General features: G+C 43.2%; 3 protein-coding genes across 8 annotated transcripts in view; 2 read left to right on the forward strand and 1 right to left on the reverse strand.

Moving 5' to 3' along the window:
• Positions 1-1,094: 1,094 nt before the first annotated feature.
• On the forward strand, positions 1,095-17,855 carry Phf10 (PHD finger protein 10). 2 transcript variants are annotated; one of them, XM_021186408.2, is made up of 12 exons: positions 1,095-1,361; positions 3,103-3,209; positions 5,784-5,914; positions 6,476-6,553; positions 7,399-7,532; positions 7,624-7,773; positions 8,413-8,522; positions 9,918-10,071; positions 12,045-12,200; positions 16,028-16,136; positions 16,404-16,592; positions 17,678-17,855. In XM_021186408.2, the coding sequence occupies exons 1-12, from the start codon at positions 1,095-1,097 to the stop codon at positions 17,761-17,763; spliced, it is 1,671 nt and encodes a 556-aa protein (XP_021042067.2). In that variant the 3' UTR covers positions 17,764-17,855. The 2 variants fall into 2 exon arrangements, with proteins under 2 accessions (XP_021042067.2, XP_021042066.1); XM_021186407.3 differs by having other exon boundaries at positions 1,180-1,361; positions 6,470-6,553.
• Positions 17,856-17,870: 15 nt separating this feature from the next.
• Positions 17,871-19,628, reverse strand: CUNH6orf120 (chromosome unknown C6orf120 homolog). Of its 2 annotated transcripts, none has more exons than XM_021186409.3 (2): positions 19,534-19,628; positions 17,871-19,364 (listed from the first exon to the last, which is right to left on the reverse strand). In XM_021186409.3, the coding sequence occupies exon 2, from the start codon at positions 19,251-19,253 to the stop codon at positions 18,696-18,698; it is 558 nt and encodes a 185-aa protein (XP_021042068.1). In that variant the 5' UTR covers positions 19,254-19,364; positions 19,534-19,628; the 3' UTR covers positions 17,871-18,695. The 2 variants fall into 2 exon arrangements, with proteins under 2 accessions (XP_021042068.1, XP_021042069.1); XM_021186410.3 differs by having other exon boundaries at positions 17,871-19,299; positions 19,534-19,623.
• A 112-nt stretch (positions 19,629-19,740) lies between these two features.
• The window catches only part of Wdr27 (WD repeat domain 27), a 138,794-nt gene continuing 135,122 nt past the window's right edge, over positions 19,741-23,412 (forward strand). For 3 of the 4 annotated variants that reach the window (XR_015045930.1, XM_085833059.1, XM_021186481.3), the window contains exon 1: positions 20,082-21,186. Coding sequence is in view for 3 of the 4 variants with exons in the window: in XM_085833059.1 (XP_085689185.1) it covers positions 21,146-21,186 (41 nt within the window). In the remaining variant the exon portion in view is untranslated. Of the gene's footprint in view, positions 19,931-20,081; positions 21,187-23,412 lie in introns of those variants that run through there. The other variant, XM_085833058.1, reaches the window with a different exon arrangement.

The following is a 23,412-nucleotide window of genomic DNA, read 5'->3' on the forward strand; positions in this document are numbered from 1 at the left end:
TCTCTGCCCCTTGCCTTTGTCCATTGGACCTGTTGTCTTCCTGGTGCTCTTTTCAAAGGGTGGGGTACGGCCTTTCCTATGGCAAAGTCTAAGCACTAACATCAATATAAATCCTGTCCAAACACCATTGGACATTTGGCTTCCATTTCCAGGAATTCCCAGTCCTGTGTCCTGCAGGTGACTGTGCTGACTCTGTCATATGATTTTGGGAACCTTCCCCTATGTTCTCCTTGCCTGACTGGGGGCCACTAAGCCAAGGTCACAGGAGAGGCAGTTGTAGAACAAATGAGCCAAGAACGCCTTGGGGATCCTAGGGTGTGTGGAGTGAAGATGGAGAGGTGGGGTGGAGAAGTCAGAAAGGACTCAGGAGAGGGGATCTCAAAAGAGGGAGGAGGCGGAGCTCCTGGGGTGGTTGACCCTAAGGGCTGCGAGAGAGGACGAAGTGGACTGTGGACACTAATCCTTCATTTACAGAAGGGAGCGAGGACCCCGGTGGAGAAGGGGAGGTCGCCGCGGGTGTGGGGACCCCGGGCTGAGAGGAAGGGCTGGGGACCGGTGGGGGTGGGGTTGGTGGGAGAATACCGCGTGGTAGGGACCCTCAGTTAAGGTGCTGATGATCGGGAGTGGGGAGGACACGGCGTGGTGGAGACCCCGGGCTGAGGGGAGGAGCTGGGTACGGGGAAGGGACTGGAGGACACGCGTGGTGAAGACCCATCTTTGAGGGGAGGGGCTGGGACCCAGGTGGGGACAAGGCAGGCACCGCCGACTGAGGACCCCCGGCTGACGCGCAGCGGAGGAGGGGAGGGGGCGGGACCGCGGCGGGGCGGGGCGGCGCGGAGCCGCGGCTGACGCGGAGGGCCGGGCCGGGCCGGGGGCGCAGGGAAGGGGCGGCAGCGAGCTCGCCAGGCGGCCAGGAACCCGGGTGGGGCCGGGGCCGAGGCGGCGGCGGCTGGCCAGCGGAGCTCAGGCCGGGCGCGGCGCGCCGGGGGAAGGCAGCAAGGCGGCAGGCCCGGGCCAAGGCCGGCGGAGCCGCGCAGCTGCGGCCGGCTGACGTGAGCGGCGTGCGGGTCCCGGCCGGCAGCGCGCTGGCGGCCATGGCGGTGGCGCTGGCGGGCCGCGGGGCGCGCGGCGGCAGGGGCCGGCCCCCGGGCGGGCGGGCGGAGGGGGCGGGGCCGGGGCGCCGGGCGGCCCGCGCGACAGCGGCGGCAGCGGCGGCGGCGGCGGCTGGGACGAAGCGACGGCGGCGGCGACGACGGAGGCGCGGGGCGCTGGGGCTGATGGCAGCGGCCGGGCCCGGGGCGGCGCTGTCCCCGCGGCGGTGCGACAGCGACCCGGCCTCCCCCGGAGCGCAGTCCCCAAAGGTGAGCGGAGCGCGCTGCCTAACGGCGGCAGCGGCCCAGGCCGGGCTCGGGAGAGGAGTGGAGACGGGGCGGCGGGTCCTGGAGCAACAAGTGCGGCGGACAGTGGGCGCGGACGTCGGGGAGACCTGCGCGGCCGGGTGGGAAGTTGTCGGGGAATAGCAGGGACCGGAAGACTCGGGAAGAGTGCTGGAGACGAAGCGCCCCCAGCCTGGGAAAGTCGGAAAAGTTGGCGGCCTTTGGGGAGCTCAGTCGGGGAGACGCTGAGCGGGACGTGCGCTCGGGGTCCCGAGTTGGCAGAACGTGGATTCACACCCACAGACCCGGCCAGCCGAGGTGGCCCCCGCCACGTGCCGGTCCTCCCGGGTGGGGCCTCTGACTGCTCGCCGGGGGCTGCTGGCGCCCTGTCCTGACCGAGGATGGTGCGGAGGGGAGGGCCTTACCTGGAACGTAGCCCTTAGGATTCCTACAGTTGTGAGCTGGTAAACTCTCTGTCAACTTCCGTTTTTGTTTCTTTTCGAGAGGATCATTGTTTTTAACTAAAAGTATTGACATACAGAAATCCTTAAAATGTCCACAAATTAATAAAATAGTGCTTAAAATGAACGGTGTCAAGCAAGTATGGAACATGAATACAGTGAAAAAAAACTAAGAAATTTGATTATCTTTCAACTTCTTGATTGTTAGCTTTAAAAAGGAATATTAAGTCTGTTTACTTGATTTCATTCTTGAAGAGTGAAAAGGGGAATGATTTCTATGTTCTTTTTTAATTTGGAAAGTAATTTTAGTAAATTCCTAGGTGCTGGAGACATAATGAAATATAAAGTCACTGCTAATCACAACGTTAACATATATCAGACAGCTATGTGCTACCTGGCTCTTAGTGTGCTCATGTATCACTTCACTGCATCCTTGCATCAGCCACCTAGGTTTTAGGACTGGGGAGAAGCTTGCAGCACACAGCTGGTGGCGGGCAGTGCTCAGTAAGACTCTGGGCAGCCCGCAGTGCCATGCTGACTTGGCATGCTAGCCTGCGCTGCCTTTTCATTCTCTTCCATGGGCCTTTATTAAAATATATAGTAAGAGTAGTAGTGTTAGGAGCTATAGTACCTTGATTAAAAAAAAAAAATAGGAGTTTAAGGCTTGAGTAATATGTAAATGAATTGTTTTTAAACATTTGATTACTTATTTCCTTAATGGAATGGCTCAACAACCTATATCTCCTATGAGCTTATCACAAAGTGTTGAGTTTCTGCCGCAGAAGAAAAGGAATGTAGTTAGACTTGGTAACCTGTATCCAGTCCGTCTTCATCTCCAAAGTAGCTAATTAAAATGCGCTCCCGTGGGCCAGTTGTAAGCGGAGGAGTACTATGAAACTTGCTAGTATTTATTTCCCAGCTCAAATAGGAAGGCTTGCTTTGATTTTTAAAGTGGTGTGGCTACTAAAAAGCAGATGTTTGAACACAATCTAGTTTGTAAGAAAGTGAAAGCAGAGTACATTTAAAATACAGTTGAAAATTTAATTTCATTTCGATTAAAGGTCAGATTTTAGTTTTATTCCATTTCTTATAACAGATTCTTTGTCCTTTTAATTATTTATTAACGTATTAAATTACGTTTCCTAAGGACACTAGTTAGGAATATGCTTTCTCTTTTGATGCTTAGGTGGACTGGAATGATACATAATCACTTTGTTTTTAATTCATTCTTAAATTTTCTAATTTTTAATCATTTAAATGTACAGGATGATAATGAAGATAACTCAAATGATGGGACCCATCCATCTAAAAGGAGGCGAATGGGCTCAGGAGACAGCTCAAGAAGTTGTGAGACTTCAAGTCAAGATCTTAGGTACTGCTACCTTAAGGTTCAGTAGTAGCTTTCATAGACTTTTGCTCACTTCTTCTTCCCCTGCCCATCCCAGGCAGCAGAAACAGTTATTAAAAATTATATGTATTGGCTGGAGAAATGGTTCAGAAGTTAAGAATGCTTGCTTAACTGGAGGTTGGTTACCAGCACCCACATCTCATAAGCTCCTGCAAACTCTGGAGGATCTGATGTTCCATTCTGGCCTCCACAAATGTTTGTATAGAACGCAAACAAACAAACAAATCTTCTAAAAAAAAAAAAAAGTCATATAATATCAAAGTAGGTCTCGCTCCTGATAACTGTTAAAAAATTATGGTAAAGTAGGTATATAAAACTCACCATTTTAACACTTTTATATATAAAGAGTATATTTCAGTACAACCATCACTCTCGGCCCTTTCCAAAACTTTAGTAACTCAAACTGCCTAACCCTCCAGTACCTCCCATCCCTTCCTGCCTCCAGCTGCTGGTTACCACAGTTCTGTTTCTGCCCTGAGTATGAACCATACAGTACCTGCCCTGTGTTACCTGGCTTATCCATAACCATAGCATCTTCAAGGTTCATCTGTGTTGGAGCTCCTTAAGTCTGAACAATATTCCATCGTATGTTCTGCTACATTGTGCTCATTCACCTGCAGGCTCGGGTAATTAATGCTGAAGTGAACACTGGCATTCAGACCCCTGTTCTTAATACCCTGGTATATAACTAGAAGTAGAAAGCTGTACCACATGTTGATTCTGTCTTCAGACTTTTTAAGGACCTTCCATACATTTCCATAGCAGTAGTACCAGTCTGCATTTCCACCAACAATACACCTTGCAACATTATTTTTGCTCGTTTTGCTGCTAGGCGTACAGAAAGACATAACGTGACCACCCACTGTGATTCTGTTTTGTATACCATGGCTAGTGGTGCTTGCCGGATATTTTTTAGGTGCTCTTTGATCATTTGATTTATGTTTTTGGAGAAATGTCTATTTACTTCTCTGTCCATTTCTCCACCCCTACCCCAGTTTTTGTTTTTGTTTTTGTTTTTGTTTTTGTTTTTTGAGACAGGGTCTTACTATGTTTCTCTGGCTGTCCTTGAACTTACTATGTAGATGAGGCTGGCTCACAGAGCTAGATTAAAGGCATGCACCACTGTGCCCAGCTGTTCATTTCTCTCTTATCTTGTGCTGATGAGTTATGGGACTCATTTATGTATTCTGCATATGAATTCCTTTATCAGGTTTGTGAGTAATTCCCAGCACTCTGGCTCTTTCCCCCTGTAGTTGATAGTGTCACTTTCTAAAATTTAACTTTAATGTCTGCTTTTATAACTTTTGTTTTGAGTGTTAAGTCTAAGACTCTGTTGCTAACATAGGGTTTTCTAGGCAGCTCTTACATTTAGGATTTTAATTCATTCTGAGCTACTTTTTGGATGGGATATGACAGGAGGTGAGGTTCTTTTCTGTAGCTTTGTGTGTTTCTGTTCTTTTGTAGCACCAGGTTTGGGTGCTTCGCGAGCTAGCTTTTGAATGAATAAGTGAAGCAAACCATGGTTGTACTCCTGCCTCTAATTTACAAGTTGGATTATGGGGATCGACACGTTCCTTCCTGACTTTGCTACTCAGGATTGCAGCTGAGTGCAACACACTGCAACTTTCAGATAGATCTGGTCTTTGCTTCTGGGTTTGCAAAGTATAAAGAAATAAAATTATTGCTTATTGTCCAGTTCATTGAGAAAAGCAGTTCTTGGGATTTCTGCTTTTCTAGTTGTCTGTGACTTACTTAGCGATAAATAAGGGTTAGAAGTTGCTTAAGTTGTATCTGGTATGCATGAAGTAATTGTAGTGAATGTTAAATTAAAAATATGTTAGAGTTGCTGCTTGCTTTGGTTTCTTAGACCTAGCAGTTCGGAGTCTTGAGTTTTACATTTTAACTTGTGCGTCTTTATGTGTGTGCACATGTGGGCGTGGGTACCTGCAGAGGCCAGGAGACTATAGTAGACCCTGAGCTGGCGTTAGGACAGTTGTGAGGTACCTGATGTGGTGCTAGGAACTGAATGCTCAGCCTCTGCAAGAGCCAGAAGTGCTCCTCACTGCTGAGCCATCTTTCCAGCCTTAGGTTCTTTGCATATATAGAAATTGCCATGTATACATTTGCATGTATAGAAATTTAGTGGATTTTTTATGTGAAGTTTTGGATCATTATTTTTCTTCCTTTTACCCATTTTGTAATTTTTCTCCATAAAGACAGCAGTAATAAAAAAGAATTGCAATTCTTTTTTTGTTTTTGTTTGTTTGTTTGTTTTTTGTTTTGTTTTGTTTTTTTTCGAGACAGGGTTTCTCTGTATAGCCCTGGCTGTCCTGGAACTCACTTTGTAGATCAGGCTGGCCTCGAACTCAGAAATCCGCCAGCCTCTGCCTCCCAAGTGCTGGGATTAAAGGCGTGCGCCACCACGCCCGGCCCAAAAATTGCAATTCTTAAAATTGTTTTGAAAGTAATTTGAAATATAAATATGATTGAAATTTAATAAATGCCACATATAAGGCATAATCTGTGTTTGTGTCTTAGCTTCAGTTACTACCCAGCAGAAAACTTAATCGAATACAAATGGCCACCTGATGAAACAGGAGAATACTATATGCTTCAGGAGCAAGTCAGTGAATATCTGGGTGTGACCTCCTTCAAGCGGAAATATCCAGGTACTTAGGGCTTAGTGTATTAATGGATGACATTGGACTTACAATAGGGACAGGGCGGTTATGAGCGATTTCTCTGCTCCTTACTTGTAAAGCCAGTACACTTGCTGAGTTTAATTTACGGTTAGCACTCAGAAGCCTCCTATGGAGGTAGCCTACTATAGAGGCATCTGTGTGCCACCAGGTTCTTTAGGGGCAGAATAAGTACTAAGATTATAGGTGTGTAACATCATACCTACTTGAAGATAAGTTTGAAAAGAAAACTCACTTTATAGCCAATGTTTTTGAATGTAAACTGTTGCTCTGAGGCCTCGGGAATAGGTTAGCATCTAAGCTGAGCTTGAGTTGTAGGAAGCATTCCTGACGAGCTGCCCTGAGGTAGGTAAGTGCTTAACTTTGGATTGTGCTAGGTGTGTGTGTGTGTGTGTGTGTGTGCAGTTACTTAAGAACACTTAGAATATTCCATAACAAATGTGCTTAAATAGTGTTTTTAAGGTTTTAGAAGTTCTAAGATGTACAGCTTCAGTTTTTAATCGTTCTTTTGTTCTGCTTTTGGAGATTTAGAGCGACGAGATTTATCTCACAAGGAGAAACTGTACCTGAGAGAATTAAACGTCATCACGGAAACACAGTGCACACTGGGTAATCAGCACCTATTGTGTCTTTTAAGCTGAACATTTGTAGGTGGTAGGTAATTAGATCAATGATCCAGCTCCTAAAATATCTTACAAAATTAATACATTATTTAAATAATAAGTTGTTTACTTCATTTTTAATTGTTAAAATGTAAAAGGCATGATTAAATTTTTTATTCTACAACATAATTTTCTAATGATGACTTTAATAGAGTTGTCAGATGTTTGTGTTTTGGGTATAGAATTTGTATCTAAGTATAGATCTTTATCGTCTGTAGTACTGGGGACTGAATCCATAGATTCTTATCTTTGGCAAATCTTGTCAAACTTTTAGCTCCTTATAGCATGTGCTTTCTTGATAATTTACTTTTGGTGAGTGTGTCGTTGCCAACAGGCACTTCCCAGTATAGATAATCCATCGTAGCAGTAGGGAAAGATGTTGTAAAAGTTACATGGCGTGTGTAGACTGGCGAATGTTTTGAGATATGACTCAATAGTATTTCTGATATATAGATTTGGAGACTAAGAAATATATATTGAGAAATAATTTTTACATATCCTGTATTAATTATTAGTGGTTAGTATATATCACTCGTAACTATCTCTAAATATATTCTTACAATTTACATAAAATAAAAAAATTCATTTGGCTCAAGAATTGATTTTTTTTTTTTTACAAGATAACGTTTAGTTTTAATTGCTTGACTTTATTAGGAAGAGTAACATATTTTTACAATCTATTAATTTTGCTTTGATTACTATAAGATAGTAAAGAGAAGCTAGTTTTGAGAAAGCACCTGTGTTCACTTGGCCTTAAAATACTTATTTTCTTTTGGGGGGCATCTAAAATAGGTTTAACAGCATTGCGCAGTGATGAAGTGATTGACTTAATGATAAAAGAATATCCAGCTAAACACGCTGAGTACTCGGTTATCCTACAAGAAAAGGAGCGTCAGAGAATTACAGATCACTATAAAGAGTATTCTGTAAGTGATTTCAGGTGACTAATGTCTGCCTTGGGGAGGGGACTTTATATAGAACTATATATAACTTCTAACTGGAATACTTTCCTTTCAGCAAATGCAACAACAGAGTACTCAGAAAGTCGAAGCCAGCAAAGTACCTGAGTACATTAAGAAAGCAGCCAAGAAGGCAGCTGAGTTCAACAGCAACTTAAACCGGGAGCGCATGGAAGAAAGAAGAGCCTATTTTGACTTACAGACACATGTAGGCTGACAGAGTTCAGGAGTATCTGGGTCTCTTTTGTTACTGCAGAATGGTCACTGCCTATTATTATTATTATTATTATTATATTATGCCAGCTGTGTTTATTTTCTCATAGAAGTTAAGGTACCATTTTCCTGCCCCTCACCTTCCACCCTCCTTCCTTTCCTTCTTTCTGAAACCTCTTTGCTTTATGACTGAGTTTACCGAGCAAGGCGAACAGTCTGTATCTAACTCCCATGTCCCTAGAGTGTGGGTAAGAGCAGCACACTGAGCTTGTCTGTTTGCTTTTGATGGAAGTCCTGTGAGGTGACACAAATGTCCCCTACAGTTCATAGAAGGAGCCAGGTGAGCTACAAAGAAATTACATACACACTTCACAAAAGACCATGGTGAGCCAGAGAGTTCACATTGCCTTCCTTCAGAGCCTGTGCACATGGTGAATAACAGGCACGGAAGTAAAGCCCAGAACTCAAGCACACAGCCGGGAGGCCCCACCTATGCCCTCGGTCACTGCTACTGTGTTAGTTACATTGCTAGCTTTTCTATAGTGTGGGGACATGAATGTACACACGGGGATTCTTTTCTTGAAGCCTGATTCCCAGGTTGGAATCAGTTTTCCATTTCTTGATCTTAACACAGGTTATCCAAGTGCCTCAAGGAAAGTACAAAGTGTTGCCGACAGACCGAACGAAGGTCAGTTCCTACCCAGTGGCTCTCATCCCCGGACAGTTCCAGGAGTATTATAAGAGGTAGTCAGTACTTTCATTATCATTGCTTTTTGGGCCTCCTAGAAATTTATGTTTATCAGTGACACCAAAAGATGTGTAGGATTTGTGTCTGCATTTTTCCTCTTGGGTTCTGGGTAAAGAACATCATTCTATTGGAAGTGAAGGCCTGCTGGTGAGGTCAGGAGTGCCACCTCTGCCCGCCCTGTCTGATGGGCCGGCCTCCAGTGCTTTCAGTATGGCCCATGGCCCAGTAGCTTGGTATCCTTGGGGAGCGTCTGTGAAATGAGGATCCTCTCCAGTCTCCACTTGAGTGGAGCTCACACATGCAGAGTGGAGAGTGACATGGCAGCAGTGGGAGGAGATTAGAAAAGAAGGGACAGATAAGTGCCATGGCTGCACACATGGCCACACCCCTGTAAGAATACTTCCTTTTTCCATCTTACATGGAACCAAAACCCTTTCTTTTTTTTTTTCTTTTTTTTTTTAGGTTTTTCGAGACAGGGTTTCTCTGTATAGCCCTGGCTGTCCTGGCACTCACTTTGTAGACCAGGCTGGCCTCGAACTCAGAAATCCGCCTGCCTCTGCCTCCCGAGTGCTGGGATTAAAGGCGTGCGCCACCACGCCCGGCTCCAAAACCCTTTCAAACCAGTACAAATGGGTTGCTCTTGTTTCAGAATCTCTGCTTTTCCTCCAGCAGTAGACTTCATTCTGGAGACCAGTTCTCAGAGTACCTGTTCTGCAGAACACTGGCTGTTTGATATGCTAATTTAAATTGTGCAAAATTTTAACTTTAAAAATTTTTTTCAATCCAGAAATTTCTAAAAATCTGGTGGTATTCTTCCAACTCGTGTGTTCTGCTATGGTGTTTTTGTACTGAGGTAGCTCCTGAACAATAGCTCTTTGAGGCCAGGAGGGCTTTGTGCAGCCCAAACTAGGGGAGACTTAAATGTTGCAGTACATGCTTTACAATGTCTTAAAGTAGTCGCTGTTAAAAACTGTTTGCTAATTTTTATCTAATTGTTGCACTTGATGACATTGTTAGGTCATTCTGTCAGTCTTAAGACATTGGCTCTCTGAGCCTGTTCTGTGAGTGGAAGGATGCGGTGCACAAGTCACCACACCTCGGGTGTGTGGCTGAGCAGGAGCGCGTCCTGGCTGCCTGGGTTCCACTCCTGTCTGCTGACACATCAGTTATCATTGTTTGCTTGCTTTGAGGGTAAAGGGAAAGAGTTGGGGAGAAAAATATTCTGATTGCGAAAAAGCATTACTTATCCCCACCTGATGACCAAAATGAAATTCTTCCTACCCATTTGTGTGAAGTATATGTGAGAGGCATAAAGCAAATTTCACAGCTTAAAGGTAGTTTTTACATATTTAATATTCAAGGAAGAATGAAAGCAACCTTTCTAAACTTAGGTACTCACCAGATGAGCTTCGGTACTTGCCATTAAACACAGCCCTGTATGAGCCGCCCCTGGACCCAGAGCTCCCGGCACTAGATAGTGATGGAGACTCAGATGATGGTGAAGATGGCGGAGGGGATGAGAAGCGGAAAAATAAAGGCACTTCGGTAAGACTGTGCACCTGCAGGGGAGGACTCTTGGGTTATTTGCTGATTGCTTTCCTGGAACGTTAAATTGAACTCTATTACCAGACTGGTTGAATAGGACAGTCGCCTATATTTCTAGAAAATTTTCACAAGAATATTTAGTGTGTGTTGATATAAATAGGTTTTGCATTGCTTTTTTTGGAGGCAAAAATTTTATATTAAAAACTATTTTGAGCAAGATAGGGAATTGTATTCAATATTAATATTCTTCTACCCAACATGCTGTTTATGCAGATTAAAATACTGAGCAAAATAGACTGATCTTTGCCACAGAGAAACATCATTTTCTTGGCTGGGGCAGCACACATTACCCTGTGCTCCTTTGGCTTAATCTGGGCTTCCTGTAGGAAAGTGTTAGTTTACTAACGTGTTGTATATTTAGTTTTTTGGGGTGCCTTTTTTGAACAAAAAATTTAGTATATGTGCTGCTGAAGAGAGCACTCACAAAAAATTTAGTATATGTGCTGCCGAAGAGAGCACTCACTCGTACCAAAAATGTAGCTGCTAAAAAGCAGTATGTTTGCTCTCAGAGCATGAAGGACAGTAGCTCTGAGGTGGTTTATGGCTGTGACTTTTTGCAGAAATACACATTAAGCCACAGCTCTTTTATATGTTATAGTGTGGCCAACCCAAATGTTTGTTTTCATTGGGTAGCATTTTATTCCCTTGTCTACAACAACCTCTAACACATACTTAATCTTATGTGCTCCATGAAAGCAGGTTCTGTCCATGTCTTACTTGGTGATGCCTCTCCTGTCAGTTACCAGAGAGGAGCTAGCTATGGAAGTAAATAATGATGAATCTAACTTTATCACATTGCTCTGTGGAATATAAATTAATCAAATATTTGAGGAAAGCGTTTTGACAGCATATCCAGAATTTTTTCACAGATTTTGACCTGGCAGATTTGTTAACAAAGTTAATTCTAAGGACTTAATTAGATGTTAGCAAAATTTAAGTAGAAAAAAAAAATGCTGATTTTAATGGTGCAGAATTTAGAAATAAATCTTTATCTACAGTGGTGATACAGTTACACCAAAGAAATGTAGTTTAAAGAATATGAGAAAATGCATGTACTTTACCAACGTTTGCACACATATGCCATGGACGTGTAGTGTGTGTGATTGTGTGCACATACTGATCATGTGTTTACTGATGCATACACAGTGTGATAACATGTGTACACACATGCAGTGCAACCAGTCTTGCAATTTACATTGCCAGAATGAAAGCACATTGGGAAGATATGGGGTCTGTATGAGAGAGCCTGGGCCTCTGTAGGATAGAGACACACAGAGAAACCAGGAAGGAAGGAACATGCTCTTGTGCCCAGTCATTTCAGGATGTTTATCAGGTGGCTATGAATTTTTTACATTCACTTTTCATAATTTATGTGAATATAAAGTTGTTACCAAATTAGAAAGTGAATTAAATGGTCAGAAACAGAGATCTTGTTCCTTGAACAAAATGTCATACTGTTGTGGGTGACTAGGGATTTGGCTTTGGATCTTTTACAGTTTGGACATGGTTATGTATTTGCAGGAGTTTCATAAGGACTTCTGTCACTCAGGAAAAATAAGCACTTCAATAAATACAAAACTATGCATTCTCATGGTTTGAAAAACATTGAAGCTGTGGAATGTAATAATAGTTGAGTTGGTAATTCCACTTGTGATGACTTAGATCAGAAAGTGTACGAGTTGCCTAGGATACTTGCTAATAGAAATAGTTATTAGAAGGGTAAATAACTTTTAACATGGCTTTTCTTACTCTATTTAGACATGTGTACACATGTCTTTTAATTTCTTAAAATCATCTTTATTTTTCATTGGAAAAAAAACTTAAAAAAAAAAAAAGTTTTCTGTCATTTAAAAAATTGAGACTCCACTGGGTCCTGATTCCAAGGAACCTTTGCTTTTCCTTGTTTGCTACAGGACAGCTCCTCAGGCAATGTGTCTGAAGGAGACAGCCCCCCTGACAGCCAGGAGGACACCTTCCATGGAAGACAGAAATCAAAAGACAAAATGGCCACTCCAAGAAAAGACGGCTCCAAACGTTCTGTACTGTCCAAATCAGCTCCCGGGTACAAGGTAGAAGAAAAAAGCCCCTGACTTGGCCTCTTTCCTGGCCAGCCTCTCCCTCATACCGTTAACTCTGAGCCTGAGGAGCTGAGCTTGCTGTGCTCCGCCATCCTGTCCTGTGCACCTGTCCACTGCTTTCTTTCTCTGGTGGCTTTCTTGTCACTTTTGGTCATGGTATAGCTTCTATTTCCTGTATATAAACAATTAATGGGTCTTTGTCCCTTTAAGTAATAACCAGACAAGTAGGAGGTTTTAAAACATTCTTTCAAGGCAGAACTTTTTTTTTTTTTTTTTTTTTTTTTTTGAGTGCAGGGCATACTTGTCTAGCATTTTGAATATCTGAACAGTTGGTGAAGCTTAACTTGGCAAGATGTGAAGTAGGGATGGATTTACCACCACATGAGGTGGTATTTTTGTAGTGCCTTTCATTGAAAATATTCAGGCTTATTCTAAGGATTGTTGAATCCAATTGCCAAATTTTGCCAGGTTTCAGAGAGAAAATAGGAATAGCTGTTAACTTACATCATTGTTTTTGTATAACCTTTGGCAGATAGCTGGTATACCATTCTGTAACAAGGACTAAAACCTAGTTTGTGGAGCTGATTATTTTTAGAGTAAGGATGTAGATTATCAGAAACAATTACTATTTTTAACATTTGTTTTCTGTCTGCCTCTCCCCTTGAGAAGTAGGATGAGAGGTGAGCAGCTGTCATGGTGCAAGGGGATGTAGGAGGATCATAGAATGAATGACATAGTGCTCAGCTTTGTGACGTGGATGGTGAAAGTCCAGCATGCACTGCAGGTCTTGGCTGCATTAGAATATGCATCTGGTTACTGTAGGGAGATGTACTAAAGGAAGGTTGTGAGTAAGAGTCTCGATGGGTGAGCTGTTAAACACCTGTGTGCTAGCATTGCAACAAAGGCACATTGCAGGGCAAAAACAATCAAAGTGAGCTGTGAGTCACTGTCTGCCAGCCTCACTGGAACATGCTTTTGTGGTGTAGCAACAATCGATGGCTCACTCAGCAAGGACTCATTCCGAGGACAGCTTCAGTAGGCTGCTGTGTGATTTTGTATTTTTTTTTAAACGTGTATACCTTATATATGCTTTTTAAACTAAAGATTTCAGTCACTGCTTAATAACTGAAACCAAAAAAACTCCAAAGATTACATTTCAGAGGCAGGCTGCAGGAGCCAACATGTGTCACTGTCTTAGAGGTGCCAGTGGGAGTGACAGCTGTCGGGCTGAGGAGGCATTTAAACAAGGAGCCTGTTTCGTCATGCATTATAAATAGAGAATATTGAAAGAGACATATAGTCCAGGTTAGAGCTGAAGAACTATCCATATTATCACTCATCTAGCGAGTAAATCATATAGATTAATCTTAGTTACTGGTACTCAAGGGAGCCTCATAGCAAAATAAACATTTTATAATAAGATAGGAACAGCCAATATATAGATAGTATATATTAATGTGAACAAAATTATTGAAAGTTAACCTCTGTATAGAAAGTATTAATGAGCCAAGATGTGCCTAAATATTAGGGTACTTCAAGCTGACACTCACACACTTTAGAATATGGGAATTAAACATAATGTATGTGATGTAATAGGATGACTGGTGCTTGCCCTCAACTTGTAGGACGGTATTGCTTGGGTTACATTAACCTGAAATTAAAGTGTAACTGTTAGGCTCAGGCCTACATAATTAATATCTATACTATGTTAGTGCTACCATGAAAGGTTCAACTTATTTTGCTATTTTTTCAACAAGAAAAGTAAGTATACACGAGCCTTTTATTTGAGATGCTGAGGGCTGTTGACTGAAGAAAACTAAAAGGCTGTGGCAGTGTGTGAAGGCGATCAGAGGGTCCTAGTGAGGCACAGGGCAGTCCTCCCTCAGTGCTGGTCTTTACTTTGTGAGGCCCTGGATGCAGGTTGTGGCCTGTTAGAGCTTGGATGCTGCAGGAACAGTGTGCTTTTGTGTGTTGAACTGTAGCATCTCTACAAAGTGCCACAGTGGCCTCTCTCCTGCTTCTCCTGCTGCCCTCCCATCTGTCACCTTTCTTTCTTTCTTTCTTTCTTTCTTTCTTTCTTTCTTTCTTTCTTTCTTTCTTTCTTTCTTTCCTTTCTTTCTTCCCTATCCCTCTTCCCCTCTCCCATCCTCCAATATTTTTCTTTTCAACAAGATGAAGATCATTGGGTAAGAAAAAAGTGAAGTGGTTTATCAGGACATTATGTATGATTTTAAAGGTAAACCCTGAAGTTTCTTAGTGTCTCCTTTCATTATAGGCATTATGTGTACTTTAGTAATTATAGAACTTGAATTGCTCTAGAATGTGAATTAATTTGTGTTTTCTTTTGAGTTGCTTTGTAAAGAGTCAATGAGGAATTCTCTTTTCAAAATTTAATATTGTGTGGTTTCTTCCCTGACTTTAGTAAAAGATATTAGAGGACTTACTCTGCTAGTATCTAACTTAAAGTGTAAGTTTATCTTTTACATATAGTACAGGTTATTGAAATTTCTGCTGCATATTATAGCAGTTAAGGCTCAATCTTAGAAGTGAATTTCCTAGCGATTATTATTATTTTTTTTTTTACTGATGTCCAGGACACAGTTAAAGCATGTGCTTAGGATGCAGCTGCAGCAGGAATAGCAGAGTGACTAACTGCTATCAGGCGCTGGGAGAGCAGGGTATAAACGAGAGGAGATGGAGAGTAGTCAATGGGACATTTTATATGTTTGTTTAACTCCATATTTATTATTTTGTAGAGACTTTTGTGATTGTTTAGTTATTGTTTTTTATCATATTTATGTATAAGGTTGACTTTTTCAAAAATAAATAAGCCAAAAATTGTTTTTGAATGCCTCTGTCATCTTTTGCAAAGAAAATATTTAAAAAAATTACTTAGGTCTGACAAGGTACACAAGTGGCAGTGAGATATTTAAAGTGAGTTTAGATTTCTGTGGTGTAGTAATTTAGAAAAGAGATACAGTTATCCTGTAATCATCTTTGTCCCCCTCCCCGGCTTTTAAAACCATTTATTCGCCAACACATATAGTACAAGTGAGCACCGATTGTGAAGGTCAAGATTACGATGCTCAGATATCCCTTCCTTGCCTTGGTAGTTTAGGTGTAGGAAACGTCTTATACTTTGTCTTATTCCATGTTTAAAGCCCTAATTCTGTGTATGTTTTTAATCTGAAAAATACTCAAAATATGCTTCGTGTATTTCCTACTTGACTACATTCTCCTTGTCCGATTACATGTCATAGTGACCACTTCTCTCCTTTACCAGAGTTCTCCTAATTCTTTAGACATGGAACAAGGATATGCATACAACTCAGATTTCTACAGACAGACATGCATGACTGGACTTCTTTTAATGAAAATGGTCAAATATTGTCTATTTTTTTAAAAAGACTTTATAGGTTCTGTGAAAAAAAAATGCCAGTTTTGAAATAAGTGAATATATAAGCTTTTTAAAACTTAGGCTTAGTTTTTCTGTGTGGTCACTGGTACATGAATTTTCTTTCCCAATTATCAGTGACATTTGGCATCCTATTTCATTTTCCCCTTCTTGGTCTTATATAGATGATGTGATGGAGCACAGAGCACTAAATTTAGGCAACACAAGTTTAACGCTGTTTATGGAGTGCAGTCTAGGCTTTCATCAGCAGGGGAGGTTTATATCCATCTTATAGCCAGTTGCAGCTTACAAAAAGTTTCATTAGCAAATTACAAAAAGTAAAGATAAGGTAATAACAGAGTCCCTTTTGAACCCATAGTGAGTTCTTCTGGCATGAATTTATAGCCCTCTTCTACCCTTCCAGCCAAAGGTCATTCCAAATGCTCTATGTGGAATTTGTCTGAAGGGTAAGGAGTCCAACAAGAAAGGAAAGGCTGAATCACTTATACACTGCTCCCAGTGTGATAACAGTGGTAAGTAGAGATGTCTCCTTAAGATTTTAACCTCACCCTGAGTGTTGCCTCCAAAGCTAGGGTTGATTTTTGTCAACAAGGTGTCCATCAAAGAATCAACAAATAGTCACTTATTAGACATAGACAAAGCCTGTGTATCCTCTACATTGTATTTTGATGTTTCTATAGTGATATTAAGCATGACAGCCATTCTTGGGAACTAATATTTTATATGCCTTAAGTTAAAAGTTCTTTTGTGAAATGCTATTCATGTTGGTTTTGATTTAGGCCACCCTTCTTGCTTGGATATGACCATGGAGCTTGTTTCTATGATTAAGACCTACCCATGGCAGTGTATGGAATGTAAGACATGCATTATATGTGGACAGCCCCACCATGAAGAAGAAATGATGTTCTGTGATGTGTGTGACAGAGGTTATCATACTTTTTGTGTGGGCCTTGGTGCTATTCCTTCAGGTAAAGATGAAAAAAAAACAAAACCCACATTATCTTGTGTGATGAAGATCTCCTATCAGTTTTTTTAAGGCTGTATAAATGGCATGAATATGTTCTAAATATGATCAAGCTGTTATTGTCCATGTCACAGATACTTGATTTTCATCCTTGCAACCAAGGGACCAAAGGACAAATGAGATGGCAGAAAGCCTAGGTTAGGTTTTGGGGGAAGTATAGAATGAGCTGGTGTTTTCTACTAAAATTCCTAAAGTAACAGCACTAGTCTGTCTCAATGGTTTGGTTTTATTTTTAAAGGTTATCTATTAACAAAGTGACTGTGATGTCTTTACATATGCTAAGACATTTTTATAAAGTGAGGCAGCATGACAATTCCAGATAACTTTAGGATGGACACAGATTCAAATAGTAAATCACAGTAATTCTATTAAAACATTATACAGGTAATTGTGCAATTTGAAGAACTTAGTTGCATAGTTAACACCGTATAGTGCTCTATAAAAAAAGGGTCCTGGAAGTCCTTTAGAAATACCCAACTTGAATAGTCTAAGATAGGTAATATCTTAGGTTTTTGTAGTAATTCAGATCAAGTGTATGGGATAGGTGCTAGTTTTAAAGTGCATGGAGAGGGATAGAGATCGAGAGAGAGAGAGAGAGAGAGAGACAGACAGACAGACAGAGAGAGAGAGAGAGAGAGAGACAGACAGACAGAGAGCTGTTAGAATAGTGGAGGAAAAGGCCATAGAAAGCCAGCTTCTTTAACATGTTCTACATTAGGAATCGTGTTGTTGAGCTTTCAAAAGCGATGGTATTTGAATTTTCAGAAGGATAACAGTAGTTTTTTTAAGGTACAAACGATTGTTATAATGCCTTTTGGCCATGCACTAAAGTTCACACTGCATTGGTTACACTGATTAAGGGTTGTTTACATTCTCTTCCTTGGCTTAAGGAACCAGTCAGTACTCCTCCCACTGAAAAATCCCAGGGAGTTATCACTACAGATAGCTCAGGAATGAGTTTAGATGGTTTGTACTCGGTCCTATAAAAATAAAATTCCAATCTATATTAACTAACAATTTTTCTCCTAGGTCGCTGGATTTGTGACTGTTGTCAGCGAGCTCCCCCAACACCCAGGAAAGTGGGCAGAAGGGGGAAAAACAGCAAAGAGGGGTAAAATAGGCTTTGACCCTCATGTTTGGGATATTTGGTGCCAATTTATTTACAACACTTTCATTTTTATGCCAATAAAAACTTTTTTGAAATTAACGATGACCTTAAACATCAAGTTGATTTATTTCTTTATTAGCAACTTCTACCCTTGAAACAAAGTCAGAGAAATGGCTCATTTCCCCAGGCTTTAATTTCATAGTGTTGTTTTTTTTCCAGAGATCAGCAGAAAGAGGTAGTAGCAACTTAATTTGAAATATTTCTTCTTGAATATGACAAAGTTACCACTTGTTATGACTCTGTCTTGACCTGATTAGGTAGTATCATAGTTACCTAATAACCAGAAAGCTCCAATCTGGCTAAGCAGAGGAAAGGGCAAATGGCCCAAGATCTGGTACAACAGGATTTGGACTCTAAATCACCAGCACAGCAACGGTTTGTAAATACTTGCTGCCAGGAGAGCTTGCTTGGGTATCAGGTACCATACCCCTACTGTACAGAGGCTCTGGGAAGAGCGAACCTGTCACTGCATTTTCCACCTGGCTTTAAAATGTTAAAGACTTTAAAACTCGAAGTGCTGTACTTCATTTAAATGTCTATAAATTCTACAGTCATAATCTTCTGCACCAGCAGTAAAGTTTAATCTGATTTATACAGCCTGTTACTGTAATCTTCTTACTCACCTAACTAACCAAAATGTATTTAAACATTTTATTGAGCAGACTCCTTTTTATAGGAATTTTAATCTTTAAAATATTGTGCTTGCTGCTTTTCCTGCTTGGGGAGTAAACTGAGGTAACAAAACTGTATGGCTTTATTTTTCCATCCTAGTCTAGAAAAAAGTAACCAGAATTTCACCAGGTCAAGTAGCTAGGTTCGCAGCAAACTGTAATCGCTCTGTGCAAGTAAGGGTTTGTGCTCCAGCGCATATTCAAGGGATCAGAAGAGAATTTCAAGCACCAGTTTCAAAATGCTAATCAATATCGTCCAGAGAACTGATTCCTCTTCTTGGGCTGCCTCCTCTGGAGCGTAAGCCTGCTGCTGACTGGCTCCTGTTGGGTCAGTGAAATAGGCAGCCTCTCCGAATGGGTACTGATCCACAGTTCTGTCATAGTATACCCTCATCTCAAAGTCGCTCTCATGGTGAGATGGGTGTCCATAAATTCCTATCCCGACTGGTCGCTGGAAGTGTGCGGGTATAGAGACCACATCCTGGCCGCAAGTGACAGACTGCAGCTCATAGTCGTCGAAGCTCGGGTGCGGAGTGCTGTCCGAAACGTACAGGTCCGCATCCCCTCTCAGGCTCTGCATCCTGAGAATAATTTTACCCTCATGGTTCAACCGCAAGTAGCTGTAATTCCCGGCTCCTATTTGGCCCTGGACCACGTGCAGAAGGAGCCACTCCTCCGGGACGTCGTCGTCTTCCAAACATTTTACCAGGGTCACCACCTGGGACGCCAGGATCATCAACAGGGCGCGCCTCCAGGGAGTAGCCATCGCTGGGGCGCTCAACTCGGGGACTCCCTCATCTGCAGTCGCTGTGCTGGGAAGGTACGGGTGACAGGCGTGACCGGAGGTGCTCGTCCACGCAGACCAAGATTCGTGCACCTGGGTCCCGGGAACCGACGGTGGGGAAGGGGAAGGAGAGAAGGGATAAAGAGTAGGAACAGCAGAGAGGGAGGAGCAGAGGAGGCGGGTGGGAAGAGGGAAGCGGTAAGAGGGACCTTAGGGGGCGCAGGTGTCTGGAGAATAGCGAGGTCGCCAACCCCGAACTCACCGCCACGCCCCGCAGGCCACGCAGCACCCGCAGTATCCGGGCTCAGCCTGCAACTCGCCCCAGCTGGCGGAAGAGAGGCCGCGCCCGGAAGTGTGGTACTCCGGAAGCGAGGGCTTTTGGGAACCAACTCCGGCCTAAGGAGCCGGAAGTGAGGTAACGCCAGGCTCTCGCGAGAATAGAGCAGCTTTTCCCCCGTAACCATAGCGACGCGGCTGGCGCGGTCCGCGAGTTCGGGAGAAAGTGAGCTGGACGGTCGGTGAGGCTGCCGGGGATTGCAGCTTGTGATAAGCTCCCTTGAGGAGACGACTGGGAAGCCTGCTCCCGGATGGCGGAGGGCTGAGCCGCGCCCGCGAGTGGTGCGGTCCAGCTTTCTCCTCCCTCGCCCCCGGAGCCGCGCGTGAGTGGCCTCCCAAAGCCCTGCAGCACAAGCCCCTGAGTGCGGGCAGCACCGGGAGGGATACTTTTGCATTTGTCTTAAACCATGACAGAAGGGAAATATAAATTTTCAACTTGAGAACTACTAGTAAGAAATGATTCCCCCCTCCCCCCTCCCCAAGCCCACAATTGCCATCCCCACCCTACCCCACACATTTTTTTGGGGAAGATAATTTCGTAATTATATTTATGTACAGAAAACTTAGTGTACATTTAACCCAGTGGCGAGTTCTTTAGCCTTTGCCTTTTCCAGCTTGGCAACGCGAGCCACAGACTTAGGACCCAGGACGTTGCCTCCCCAGTGGAGACGGATCTCGTTATATCTGTGATTACAATTGATCCTAATAGCTTCCACCAGCTTAGCCAGAGCACCCTTGTCTTCCGGGTTAACCTGTGTGAAGGCACCAGTGGTGCATGTCTTCCTGTGGACCAGGCGCCCCAGCCTGGGCAGGACAAGCAGGAAAACCACCAGCTCAATGGGGTCTACATCATGGGCAATCACCACCAGCTGAGATTTCTTGTTCTCCACCAAGGTGGTGACTATATTGACTCCTGCTCAGTGGACAGGTGGTCTCTCAGTTGGGACGTCGCCTTTGCCAGCAGCTTTCTTCTCAGCAGGGGCCAGTAGCCTTTGCTTCTTCTTTTGCTTTGTCTCTGGCCTGTACTTGTGGGCAAGCTTAAGCAGCTGAGTAGCTATCTGCCTGTCCAGCGCCTGGGTAAACTGGTTAATGGCAGGAGGTACTTTGAGCCGCTTGTAGAGGATGGCTCTTTGCCTCTGCAGCATGATGTAACGGGGCCATTTGACAAAGCGCGTTAAATCTCTTTTGGGCTGGATGGCCTTCCCAAATGCCGAAATTTGTGGGCCTTTTCTCAAACTAAGGATTGACCACTTTTTTGGCCTCCTGGTCCTTGACACCGGTGGGGCACGGGGCCACCTTCTTCCCTTGGCTGTCTTTCCTTTAGGCATCTTGCTTGGCTGGAGGAGAAAGCATGCACACAGTTCTTCAGACTAGATTTAATGTCTGGTTTATACATGGGTGGAAAGGCAAGAAGTTTTTTGTCTCCTTTTACAAGAACACCAATCTCATCAAGGAGGTTCCACATTCAAGACTGGGATTACCTCCCATTGTCCCTCTGAGCCTTAAGACCATCATCACCTTGGAAGACAGAGTTCAATATGGAAAATTTGTCGGGGACACATTTAAAGAAGAGCATTAGGTAATACATGCAGTATTATGGCCCAAAAGTTCAAGTAGGCCAACAAAAGCAGGATACCAGTTAGCTTACAAGAAAACAAAAAACAAAACAAAACAAAAAACCCAACCAACTCCTAAGTATAAAGATAGGATCTTTCATCATATTTGATAATTTAGGAAAGAACCTGAAACCTTATTAAGAACCTGGGTGTCATTTTGCTGTTTTATGTCAGTCACTCTGTTAGCTATAGCTATTTGTTAGTGTTATCCTCAATGTCTAGGTCTTAAGAGGGCTGGAATTGGAGCTCAGCTCCTTTCCTAGCTAACGTGGAGAACTTTATCTTTTGATGTAAGTGAAGGTTCAAGGCTATTTTTATGATGCTGCCATTTCCTGTGGGGGCCCATCAGCTATTGAATTGCCTCATTATGGTTTCCAAACACAAGAATGAAGTGACCTGATTCTACCTGTGTAGCTACTGAGAAACATTTTTAATGTTGTATAATCAGAAGGAAGCAATTTTCTTTCTTAAGAATACACATAGAGAAGGAACTAGTTTTAACCGAGATGCTCCTTGAGTAATAGCAATCACATGTATACTTGTGTATAGTGTATAGCTCTTAGTATATCTGAGACGATTGCTTTTTTTCTACTGACTTAGCTTTAGAACCAGAGTGCCTTTATCTTTCACTCATCAATGCATTTCTTGAGTTGTTCCCCTTGTCTCACACACACTGTAGTCTTACTAGAAAAATAAACATAGTCTTTCTTATCCTTATCTGTCTGATGTTCCTGTGTGTAGGATGTCTGGGATATGCTATTCCATGTTATCTCTGAGAAAACACAGTAAGACAGTGGGTCAGGATGGAAGACCCAGCATTACTGCTGTGGCACCTTCACTAATTAAATGGTTACTTCTCTGTGTATTTTTATCATTTAAAAGTTAATTCCCATTGTGAGGGTGAGTTCAGTGCTGTACTAAACAGCCCTGGTATGCTAAACAGTCTCTTGGTTCTGCATAGAACCTGTGTTGGCAGCTGCTCTCCTCCCAGGCAGCTCGCAGGCCTCCTGGGACCAGACCTCTTTCATCCGGTGGTGCCACCTTTTGTAGCCACCCCTCCTACCTGCCCAGACTTTGTATTTAACCACCATTGAGAGTTATGTAGGTGAGACTTCCAAGGGCCAGGGTTATAGAGTGAGATCTGTTACTCATGCTTCTTCCTGCTGCCCAGGCTAGAGCACAGCCACATGGTTGTACCTGACTACAGGGGAGCTGACTAATGATGGTGAATGTTGTGTGTGGAGCAGTGGCTCTCAGCCTTCCCAATGCTGCGACCCTTTAATACAGTTCCTCATGGTGTGCTGACCACCCCCCCCCCCAACCATAAGGTTATTTTCTTCTTACTTTATAACTGTGATTTTGCTGTTATGAATTGTAATGTAAATACTTGTGTTTTCTAATAGTCTTAGTTGACCCTTGATCAACTCCAAAGGTGTCGAGACCCACAGGTTGAGAACCCACTGGTCTAGAAGGACAGAGCAATGGTTTGGTAAAAAATAAGCAGTTTCCCTTCCTGGGTCAAGATACCTAGCATGTTGGGGCATATCTATCCTCCTCACACAGATCCCTTTATGGGGCCTGAGTGAGGCTGCTAAGGTCCAGAGCCCTATGAGCTAAGCTGATGCACTGTTAGCTTCCCACTGGGGTGCCCTGGCTGAGTATGGCTGGTTATTGTGTTGGGCAGCTCATGGCAGTTATAAGGTTCTGTTGGTTGGAGCCGGGAGCATTTCTCTGCTTTCATGCTGATTCTGTTCTGTTGTGAGGTCCTCCATTCTTTACCATGGCCACATCTGAGACGGCTACTGAAGATGCGCTTCCCTGGAGTGCACGGCCCTGCCCCTGGAAGAAGGGCACCCTCTGAAGCTGTTGTGCTTTTGTTGGTTGGTTTATTCATGGCTAGCTTTTGTTCCCCTCAAGGTTCCCTGGAGAAGAGTAGGCTCTGGCCAGTATGAGTCCTCTTTGCTCCAGGTGCGGCTACCTGCCCCTACTGTTATCCTTCCTGGTCTTCTCATTAAGTCTGGGTTTGGATATAGCTGCTCTCCTGGTGGCTCATACTCTTAAAGTTACATGGACTAAAGCTAACCACCTTTGAATTGCTTTTGGCTAAAAGGCCAAGTCTTGACTACTCTTTGTGCCTGATGTGGGCACCCTGAGGTGCTTGATGCTGGCCTGGAAGCTCCCTTGCTGTT

The sequence above is a fragment of the Mus caroli genome, unplaced genomic scaffold (assembly GCF_978045245.1).
Source record: "Mus caroli unplaced genomic scaffold, Mus_caroli_1 scaffold_18, whole genome shotgun sequence".
NCBI classification, from domain to species: domain Eukaryota; kingdom Metazoa; phylum Chordata; class Mammalia; order Rodentia; family Muridae; genus Mus; species Mus caroli.